General features: G+C 40.1%; 1 protein-coding gene across 1 annotated transcript in view; it reads right to left on the bottom strand.

The window, feature by feature from the left end:
* Positions 1-1,377: 1,377 nt before the first annotated feature.
* tomm7 (translocase of outer mitochondrial membrane 7 homolog (yeast)) overlaps positions 1,378-11,566 on the bottom strand; it is a 34,772-nt gene continuing 24,583 nt past the window's right edge. The window contains exon 3 of the mRNA XM_038797427.1: positions 1,378-2,025. Coding sequence (XP_038653355.1) covers positions 2,010-2,025 — 16 coding nt within the window. The 3' untranslated portion in view covers positions 1,378-2,009. The remainder of the gene's footprint in view (positions 2,026-11,566) is intronic.

Here is an 11,566-nt window from a genome sequence, read left to right as displayed (position 1 = left end):
CTTTTACTGAATATTTGCAATTCTCCAATTCTCTGGCACTGCCCCATAGGATTGAAAATTATGTCCTGTACTTCCACAACTTCTAGCCTTACTTCGCTCAGTGTCCTTTAATTCGATTCCTGTGTCTTATTAAATTTAAGTACAATCTATCCAATACCACCTTCTTGTCAATTTTAAATTAATCAACTGTCTGAAATACCTCCTCTTTCAACATGACCTGGCAGCATCTTCTTCATTGGTACAGACAGATGCAAAAGATTAATTTAGTACCCTGTAAAGCCCCTTCTTTGTCCCCAATTGGCTCCAATTCTCTTTATACTATTTATACGTCTATATAAGATTTTTGGATTCCCTTTTAGTGAAACAAAGATGCCTGATACACTATTCATCACTGAGGTTCAGGTCAGAGAATTAATCCCTGAACAACCGTTGTATATGGCCTCCTGTCGACAGCCCTGCTCTCCTCTCCCTCTCTCTTCCACAGCTTGGTCCTGCTCTATGTCACCTCTGTTCATACACCACATTATGCTATAATCCTGGGGAGATGCATGCTCCAATAGTCATGTCAGAATCCTTGAAGTCATGATAACATTCTACAAGTGTCTCACCACTCCTTGTAGACTTTAGCAACTTTAAACAACTCTGAAACCATCAAAATAATCATGCAATCGCAACAATGGCCAGCAGAAATCAATTGGCAACTAACCGGATAACAGATCCCTTTAAACAGTGATGGTGGTGGGGAGGTTCTATCTGCTGCTAAGCTCATGTTCAGGTTGAGAGAGAGCATGAGCTGATTGTTGAGGTCCAAATGGTAAGACTGGCATCAAACTAATTGCGCACTGATTTGATGTAATCCTTTGACTTTGCTTACTTAGAAATGTAGAAAATTTATGGCACAGGCAGCAGCCACTTGGCCAATGTGCATTTGCCAACCAAAAGAGAGCAATACAGCCTGATCCAGATTATGTTTATGGATACTTCCTGTATGTGCATGCCTCACAGATCCCATCGAAGGAAAAACAGTACTCATAGCGCCGCTATGGAGAGCTAAGGGGTTGAGAATTTCTTACCCAGTGCCTTAAAGCCCATGACCACCTGTTGACTGTTAGATGTGAAAGCTGCAAGTATGAAAATTCAATTTACAGTTTGTGACCTATTTCTCCCACTGCACTCCCATTCCAAATACAGTATCTATCCGTAGCAACTGGGGTGTCAAAGAATGAATCTTTGGTTGCACTGTACCACCTGACAACTCACCATGACTGATATCACTATTGCCAGCAGACATTTATTACTTTACTAAAATTAACCATTATATTGATAAATAATGTAAAATATTACACTATATCATGAAAGGCAACCAATACATTTAGGTTATTGTTTTAAAAAGTTTTGTTTAATTAGTTGCACAGGAACAATGAATTCATTGTTGACACAATGCAAACTATTTGAATTGACAAATTTCCATTGCAACTGTAAAATCTCAAAGCAAAGTTTACAATATGCATCTTGCACTTGAAAATTACAACAGTTTCAAGTGTATCAAGGAATTAAAACACTCCAGTAATTACATCCGTAATCTTAAGAAAAACATAAAACTTATTAGGTGCAACTAGATTCTTCACTGGATGCAGGTTTGTACTGTGAAGCTTCACATTTGCAAGAAGTCTTACTCAGCTTTTAACCAAGGAAACTGCCAAATGTGTAGCAAGTTTCATCCAGCCACTTTTCGACAAAGAGTTTCTCTTTTGATTTGTTTCTTCCCAGCGAAAAGTTTTATTTGCAATGAGTCATATAAATGGAAATATACCAGCCACAAATACAGTTAATTTTAAAGAACAACAAGACAGTCCGTAACTTTTCTGCTGAGAATTGTATTGCTGTAGATTAGTAAAGTCGTGAACCCAGGCACTGAACCTGTCAACTGCAACAGTCTGTTCTTTCCAATTTTCTCACAAACGGTGCTTCCAGTCACAATGGAAATATAGATTTTTGTTGTATTGTTTTCATCCCCACAGCAAACTACAAACCAAAAATACAGGTAATTAATTCACAAGAACTCCGATTGTTTCATTCACCATTTCCTTATCTAAATGAACTCAAGTAAAAGTAAAAATGAGGGCTGCTCTGACTAAAGGGGAACATGTTCAAATAGGCCACAGTCACCACCTATTATTTACCTTGTATAATATAACACAGCCTTGAAGGACTGCTCATGCATAATCAGGGACAGATAGCAAATTGGCTCAAAAATATAGAAAGCAGAAAATAGATGTAAAGGGTACTTTTTTAGTTTGGAAGGAGGTTTAAAGCTGTACGCCAGAAGGCTAATTGCAGGCACCATTGTTTTATAATTAGCATTAATAGTTTGGACTCAGAAAAAAGTAACAATATGAAATAGCAATATAGCCAATGTAGAGGAAAAAATAAACATAAAAGAACAGTAGAACATTTGCACACTTGGCAGTTGTGGGTCAAATAAAGAGATAAATGTAGGGTAGGAAAAATAAAAACCATCACCTGTACCGTAGAAAATAAGAAACTTAAATGGACGGAAGAGCAAAGGAATCAAAAGATGTAGGTAGTCAAATCATTACAAGAATCAATGCAGTTCAGCAAGGCACTTAAAAACACTAAGAAAGCACTTGGATTTATTACTATAGCTATAGAATTTGAAAGCATTGACATTACATTGAACTTGTGTAGGGCTATTGGTAAGGTAGCCCTTAGAAGTACAGTGCACATTTTTGGTCTCCATAATATAAAATTGGACACTGAAATCACTGGAGAAATTGAAAAAAAGACAAAAGGATGGTACCAGAATTGAGAGCTTACAGTGACTGGGAAAGATTGAACATGTTGGGGCTTTTTCTTCTAAAAAAATTAAAATATTTCTTCCAAAAAGCTGTTGAGGGTAGGCCAATAGAAACATTTCAAAACTGAAACTGATATTCCTATCTTAGAAAAATCTTAAGGCATATGAAGCCAAGGCAAGGAAATGGAACTCAGATACAACTCGGCCATGATCTAACTGAATAAATAGCACAAGCCTGAGGAGCTGAGTAGCCGACCCTTGAGTTCACTGCCAGAACTGAAGTAATTAATCACTCTTGTCTGAGATCATTTCAGCCCACTCACTATGTTTAATTTCAAATCAGCAGGCCATGACTATCAGTTGCGTGTTCATCATTTCACCACAGGATAATCAACGCATCAAAAGATTATAATAAACTGTGTCTTCTCTGGGATGGGGCTGTGGAACAGGCATGGCTGTGGGAAGATAAATCTCACTATCTAGTGCAATCTGTTCAAGTTGTGCTTTGTGAGAAATCAGAGCAGTATTTGAAAAGGTCACAAAACAATTGATCAATTAACTGATACTTCTATTTGTAGGCCAAAGGACACGCAATTGATTTGAAATCAACATACAGGTAATCTGCAACTTCAAAACAAAATTATCTATTGGTGAAGTTAAACATTTTTCATGCTAATCAGATACAATCGTTTTGTAAAACTGAAACATACTCAAATTGTAGCATTATTTTTCCCTATCCCTACACATATGCAAATTCCCACCAACCCCCAAGGCAGGTGAGTGGGCTGCTCCCAAATGTCTTCAAATGACACTGAAATCTGTCCCTTTGTCTTTATTCCATAGGGATGCATTTAGCTTCTGCTCTACCAAAGGCTCCAATGGTCTCTTGTACGAGCAATGCAGTGTGGAAAATTACAAAGATGAACTTGCATTGTGCCACCATAAAGCAAACAGGGCATCTGTGCTCTCCTGCACTGTGCCATCATGACCCTTGTTCGTTAAACAAGTGGATGATTTTTTAAAAAAACATCTGCTAACTTCTATTTTACACTCACTGCAAAGCAAGTACAGAGCAATTTTAGATTCCTAACAATTAAAAAAGGAATCAAATAAGTCAAGTTGTTCTTTTTTCTATATGGGATTGTAGAATTTCTCATTTATTCCCGTTCCAGCCTCCCCAAACAGGCGACATGGGGCTTTTCACAGTAATTTCATTGAAGCCTACTTGTGACAATAAGCGATTTTTATTAGTATTTTCCCTGAAAATTCTTTCCCCTAATAATTATGCTCATTGGATTATAGTGACTGGATAAGTCAAATTGTATGTTCAGTATACTGAGTTAGCAAATGTTGAGGTAATTTTTAACCAGTGTTCGGTGAGTGATATTTCACAATTGCATCAAATTTTCTTTGAAAGCTTCAAATCAGTGACTTTGGATATAATGTATCTCCATATATCATGGTTAAAATATTTTCAACTCGGGCAGCACGGTGGCCTAGTGGTTAGCACAGCTGCCTCACGGTGCTGAGGTCCCAGGTTTGATCCCGGCTCTGGGTCACTGTCCGTGTGGAGTTTGCACATTCTCCCCGTGTCTGTGTGGGTTTCGCCCCCACAACCCAAAAATGTGCAGAGTAGGTGGATTGGCCACACTAAATTGCCCCTTAATTGGAAAAAATAGTTGGGTAATCTAAATTTATTTTTTAAAAAATATTTTCAACTCTTCTGGATGATTGGCCTGTGATTATTTTTGAGAGCTTTGTACTTGGAGATTTTGGATAACAGGAATGTTTAATTACCAACGGTCAGATAAGTTATTTAATTGGTAGTGATCATATAAATCTAAACATCATTACTTTTTAGATATCTATTATCAAAGTCTGCATAATATTAATATTCATACAACAAAATAAATAAAAAGAGTGAACATTTCAAGTCCAATATGACTTCTTCAGAACTGAAAAGAGGTAGAAATGTCATGAATTTCATGGTGTTGAAAAGGGGGAGTCAGAAGAGGGAGAGGCAGAAGGTCAGGTAGAACAAAAAAAGGTTAGGGATAGGTTGGAGGGCAGGAGAGATTGAATAACAAATGTTTTCATGCTTTTGCTTTCATAAATAGCTTTTCTTTATTCTGTCATTGACACTTTAGACCAATATTTTGTTTCTTTACTACACCCATTACCATTCCTTTTGCCTTTTGTTCTGTAGTGTGGAAATTAAAAATTAGGCACGGTGAGTACTCTTTAATCAAACTTAATTGGCTTGTGCACAAGGAGAACACAGTGGGATTCACTGCGATATTCTGCCTGAATCTAGTGAAGCAGTAATACCTACTTCCATTTTAAACCAACGAAAGGACAGCATTTCTAGCCAATAGAAAACAGTGTATGTGGACCAATAGAAAACGAGTATTTTCAATCCTTTGTTTGCATACCTTATCTCCTCACCTGTCCATGGGTGGTTACTACAGTTTACAGAGACGACATTTTGTTTCAGCTACATCCATCATTCTGTCTCTGCAGACCCACATCCTTTGCTGAGGAACAGTTTATTACGGATTCCACAGTAACACCGTCATTTAATCTCTCCAATACTGACCTTCCTTTGGTTCTACCTGACTGTCCCCTCTTTTTCAACAGCATCAAGCCCATCACATTTCTACCTCACCAAGTCTGAAGTTGCCATATTGGACAGATTTTACTAGACCTGCTGAGTTTTTCCAACATTTTCTTTTTTCAATTTCTTGCATCTGCTGTTCAAAACATGCATCACAATCTATAAATTTAACGATTGGTAGCTCCAGTGAATTTTTTTAGTTAAACTAAAATTAGTTCATATTCTTCAGTAAAAATCCCCTACCAAGAGCTGTTTTGTAACACTTTATACAGTCATGCAAATAGTGTTATAAAAATAGACACTTAAAATGAAAAACATGAAGTAAAGTCTCCATTTACAATCTCCCTACTTTGTCCCTATTTTGAAAACATTTTTTAAATTATAAATTTAGAGTACCAAATTCATTTTTTCCAATTAAGGGGCAATTTAGCGTGGCCAATCCGCCTACCCTGCACATCTTTAGGTTGTGGGGCCGGAACCCATGCAAACAAGGGGAGAATGTGCAAACTCCACACGGACAGTGACCAGAGCCGGGTTCAAACCATTTTGCAAACATTTTAAACTTATATCAGTTATCAGTATCTTTTTTAAGATATAACATTTTTAATTTAATATTTTTAAACCTTGACTCCATTTATTAAATCTCCATTCTTTGGGTGATCAAATTTGACATAAAAGGTCTCAATTGGATGAATAAAAGCTTACGGCCAAATTTTCCACCAATTAAGTTTGAGGACATAGAAGAATTGCTTTGTCACATCATTGGAGTGATTCATTTTCACTATCTCCTGCCAATGGAAAATAGCCATCTGCACTTGAGCATTGCGTCATGCAGACATCATTCTACCAGGCCCAGACTGTAAGAAAGCTTTTTTTTAAAACAAAGGCCAAGCCCAAAGTGAAAGCAGCAAAGGCTAAGAATGCAGCTTAAGAAATGAAAGAAGTGAAAGCCTGAGCAAATTGCAAATGTCTGAATCCAAAGGCTCTTCTTAGGCCCCACTTCACTGACGAAAGAGTTAATCCTTGCCCTGGTGCTGGGAGCAAATTTGAAATTCAGGAAACAAACTGGGTGTGTTAGATCGTGATTTGAATGTAGGTAGAATTGATAGCAGGCGTAGTTGACATTTGGGTTACACAGTGGAAGAATGCCGAGCACTGCTGCCTCACAGTGCCAGGGACACGGGTTCGACTCCAACCTTGGGTGACTGTCTGCGTGGACTTTGCACTTCCTCCCCGTCTACGTGGGTTTCCTCCGGGTGCTCCAGTTTCCTCCCACAGTCCAAAGATGTTTGGACAGCACGGTAGCATTGTGGATAGCACAATCGCTTCACAGCTCCAGGGTCCCAGGTTCGATTCCCTCTTGGGTCACTGTCTGTGCGGAGTCTGCACATCCTCCCCGTGTGTGCGTGGGTTTCCTCCGGGTGCTCCGGTTTCCTCCCACAGTCCAAAGATGTGCAAGTTAGGTGGATTGGACATGATAAATTTCCCTTAGTGTCCAAAATTGCCCTTAGTGTTGGGTGGGGTTATGGGGATAGGGTGAAGGTGTTAACCTTGGGTAGGGTGCTCTTTCCAGGAGCCGGTGCAGACTCGATGGGCCGAATGGCCTCCTTCTGCACTGTAAATTCTATGAAATGTGCAGGTGAGGTGGATTAGCCATGCTAAATTGCCCCTTATTGCCCAAAAGATTAGATGGGGTTATGTGGATAAGGTGGGGACACGGGCCTAGGTAGGGTGTTCTTTTGGAGGGTTTGTGCAGACTTGATGGGCCAAATGGCCTCCTTCTGCACTGAAATTATTCTATGATTCTCTGAATCCCATTGATTTTGTTGGTGACCACTATCATGAAAAATGATAAATATTCTACCTCAAAGAGTGATGGTTGTAAAGCACTCAAAACACTAAAACTACATATGCATGACAAAATTGAATGAACTGCAAAAGGGTATGATATGGGAACCATTACTGAGACATAGTCACAAAATGGGCAAGACAAATATTCCATATTATGAGGTTGACAGGAAAGATAAAGAAAATGGTAGTAAGGGTGAATGGGGTGATTATGGGTGATACTACTTCAGGGGATATAACAAGAAATAAGCTGGTGGTAAAAACCTTTTGGGTAGAATTATAAAATAGAAAATGATTTAAGACTACGGCAGGAGTTTTGTTTAGACCCCTGGGAAGCAGTTGTGAAGTGTTAATTTGAATAAATGCTTCGATTTGACAAGCATCGGCAATGCAGAGTAGTTTAGATCGAAGTTCTAACTCTCACACACATTCACATATACTGACTATCAGATATCAGAAACAGTGAATTTCTTGAGTGCTTGTAGGATCGTTTCTGAAACAATGGCCTAAACCTAACAAGGGGCTGTGTCATATTAGATTTCATAGAATCATCGATTTTCCCACCGTGTAGGAGACCATTCTGCCCATCGAGTCTATGCCGACCCTCTGAAAGACCCACTCCCCGCCCTATTCCTGTAACCCCATAATCCCACTAACTGTTGGATACTAAGAGACTATTTAAAATGGTCAATTTACTTAATCTGCACATCTTTGGACTTATTAACAAATCAGATTTAGTTTAATAGCAAGTGAACATCAATCTAATAGTAATCATATTATCAAATTCAGCATAGTGTGCAAAACAAAAATTTAGGTATGGCTGACTTCAATGTGATATCAGAGATTGACCACAATAAACTGCAAATCTGTTATTGGGTAAAACAGAAAATGATCAGCGAGACATCACAAGACATGACACTGAAAAGAACTGAGCTTTATTTCCAAAAGAAAACCCATACTAAAAACTAAAGAGGAAGGAATAACATGAAACTAAAAGAAATACAGTAGTATACAAAAATGCATAAAAAACCCACAGATCCTGCCAACTGAGAAAGGTACAAGGAACATGAAAGGGTGACAAAGGATGGTAAAGGCTGACAGAAAACAAATATGAAAAGAAACTTGCAAGGAATATCAAAAGTAACAAACATTTTTAGATTTATATGAAAAAAAGGATAGTCAGAAACAACATGGGTCCCTTGACAACTTGTAACAGTGATACTGTCAATGTAAATTTTAAAAATGGTTTAGATGTGAATACTTTGCGTCAGTATTTACAGGAAGAAAGCCAAAGGAAACTAACATTGAATCATGGATAGGGACTCCCCAAAATTAATGTAGGCAAAATAACAGTAATGAAGAAAACAATGACACTAAACAGTGACAAAATTCCCAAGAACTTTTCCCAAGTGGAAAAGACATGAGGGAGACGTTGGCCAGAGTTGACTGGAAAAGGAGCTTACCAGCAAGGACAGTGGAACAGCAAGGGCAGGGGTTTTTGGGGGTTATTAGGGAGGTACAACAGAAATTCATCCCAAGGAGGCGGAAACATGCTAAGGGGAGAAAAAGGCGTCCATGGCTGACAAGGGATGTCAAGGACATCATAAAAGCTAAAGAAAAAGCATACAAAGTGGCGAGGATTAGTGGGAAGCTAGAGGATTGGAAAGCCTTTAAAAGCCAGCAGAGGACAACTAAAAAAGCAATAAGGGGGAGAAGATAAATAGGAGTGCAAGCTAGCTAGTAATATAAAGGAAGATAGGAAGAGTTTTTTTCAATATATAGGTAAGAGAGGCAAAAATAGACATTGGACCACAGGAAAATGTGGCTGGAGAATAATCGGAAACAAAGAAATGGCAGACGAACTGAATAGTTATTTTGCATCAGTCTTCACGGTGGAAGACACCTGCGAGATGCCAGAGCTCCAGGAGAATCAGGGGGCAGAGATGAGTGCAGTGCCCATCACTAAGGAGAAGGTTCTGGGGAAACTGAAAGGTCTGAAGGTGGATATGTCACCTGGGCCGGATGGACTACACCCAGGGTCCTAAAAGAGATTAGCTGAGGAAATTGTGGAGGCATTGGTGATGATCTTTCAGGAATCACTGGAGGCAGGAAGGGTCCCAGAAGACTGGAAGGTGGCTAATGTAACAATCCTGTTTAAGAAGGGAGGGAGGCAGAAGACGGGAAATTATAGGCCGGTTAGCCTGACTTTGGTCATTGGTAAGATTTTAGAGTCTGCTATTAAAGATGAGATCGCAAAGTACTTGGAAGTGCAAGGTAAAATAGGACTGAGTCAGCACAGCTTTGTAAAAGGGGGGTCGTGTGTGACAAATCTGTTAAGAGTTCCTGGAGGAGGTAACAAGAAAGTTAGACAAAGGAGAACCAGTGGACGTAATTTATTTAGATTTTCAGAAGGCCTTTGACAAGGTGCCACAAAGAAGACTGTTAGATAAGTTCAAAGCCCATGGTGTTATGGGTAAGATCCTGGCATGGATAGAGGATTGGCTGACTGGCAGACAGCAGAGTGGGGATAAAGAGGTGACCAAGCAGGTGGATGAGGGTAAAGCGGTTGATGTGGTGTATATGGATTTCAGTAAGGCGTTTGATAAGGTTCCCCACGGTAGGCTATTGCAGAAAATAAGGAAGTATGGGATTGAAGGTGATTTAGCGGTTTGGATCAGTAATTGGCTAGCTGAAAGAAGACAGAGGGTGGTGGTTGATGGAAATGTTCATCCTGGAGTTCAGTTACTAGTGGTGTACCGCAAGGATCTGTTTTGGGGCCACTGCTGTTTGTCATTTTTATAAATGACCTGGAAGACGGTGTAGAAGGATGGGTTAGTAAATTTGCAGATGACACGAAGGTCGGTGGAGTTGTGGATAGTGCTGAAGGATGTTATAGGGTACAGAGGGACATAGATAAGCTGCAGAGCTGGGCTGAGAGGTGGCAGATGGAGTTTAATGCGGAAAAGTGTGAGGTGGTTCACTTTGGAAGGAGTAACAGGAATATAGAGTACTGGGCTAATGGTAAGATTTTTGGTAGTGTAGATGAACAGAGAGATCTCGGCATCCAGGTACATAAATCCCTGAAAGTTGCCACCCAGGTTAATAGGGCTGTTAAGAAGGCATATGGTGTGCTAGCCTTTATCAGTAGGGCGATTGAGTTTCGGAGCCACAAGGTCATGCTGCAGCTGTACATAACTCTGGTGCGGCCGCTCCTGGAGTACTGTGTGCAGTTCTGGTCACCACATTATAGGAAGGATGTGGAAGCTTTGGAAAGGGTTCAGAGGAGATTTACTAGGATGTTACCTGGTATGGAGGGAAGGTCTTACGAGGAAAGGCTCAGGGACTTGAGGTTGTTTTCATTAGAGAGGAGAAGGCTGAGAGGTGACTTAATAGAGACATATAAGATCGTCAGAGGGTTAGGAAGGGTGGACAGTGAGAGTCTCTTTCCTCGGATGGTGATGACCAACACGGGGGGTCATAGCTTTAAATTGAGGGGTGGTAGATATAGGACAGATGTCAGAGGCAGTTTCTTTACTCAGAGAGTAATAGGGGTGTGGAACGCCCTGCCTGCAACAGTAGTAGACTCGCCAACTTTAAGGGCATTTAAGTGGTCACTGGATAGACATATGGATGAAAATGGAATAGTGTAGGTCAGATAGGCTTCAGCTGGTTTCACAGGTCGGCGCAACATCGAGGGCCGAAGGGCCCGTACTGCGCTGTAATGTTCTATGTTCTAAAGGCGTCTTTTAAATGATGGCAGCCGGTGACTAGTGGTGTGCCTCAGGGGTCTGTGCTGGGACCACAACTTTTCACAATATACATTAATGATCTGGAAGGAGGAACTGAAGGTACTGTTGCTAAGTTTGCAGATGATATATAGGCTATCAGAAGACAAAGGAGCAGTTGAGGACTCTGGGCCTGTACTCGTTGGAGTTTAGAAGGATGAGGGGGGATCTTATTGAAACTTACAGGATACTGCGAGGCCTGGATAGAGTGGAAGTGGACAGGATGTTGCCACTAGTACGAAAAACTAGAAGCAGAGGACACAATCTTAGACTAAAGGGACGATCCTTTAGAACAGAGATGAGGAAGAATTTCTTCAGCCAGAGGGTGGTGAATCTGAGGAACTCTTTGCCGTAGAAGGCTGGGGAGGCCAAATCACAGTGTCTTTCAGACAGAGATAGATAGGTTCTTTATTAATAAGGGGATCAGGGGTTATGGGGAGAAGGCAGAAGAATGGGGATGAGAAAAATATCAGCCATGATTGAATGGTGGAACAGACTCAA

Source organism: Scyliorhinus canicula, chromosome 5 (assembly GCF_902713615.1).
Source record: "Scyliorhinus canicula chromosome 5, sScyCan1.1, whole genome shotgun sequence".
Taxonomy (NCBI): domain Eukaryota; kingdom Metazoa; phylum Chordata; class Chondrichthyes; order Carcharhiniformes; family Scyliorhinidae; genus Scyliorhinus; species Scyliorhinus canicula.
This window is presented reverse-complemented; position numbering and strand designations above follow the sequence as displayed.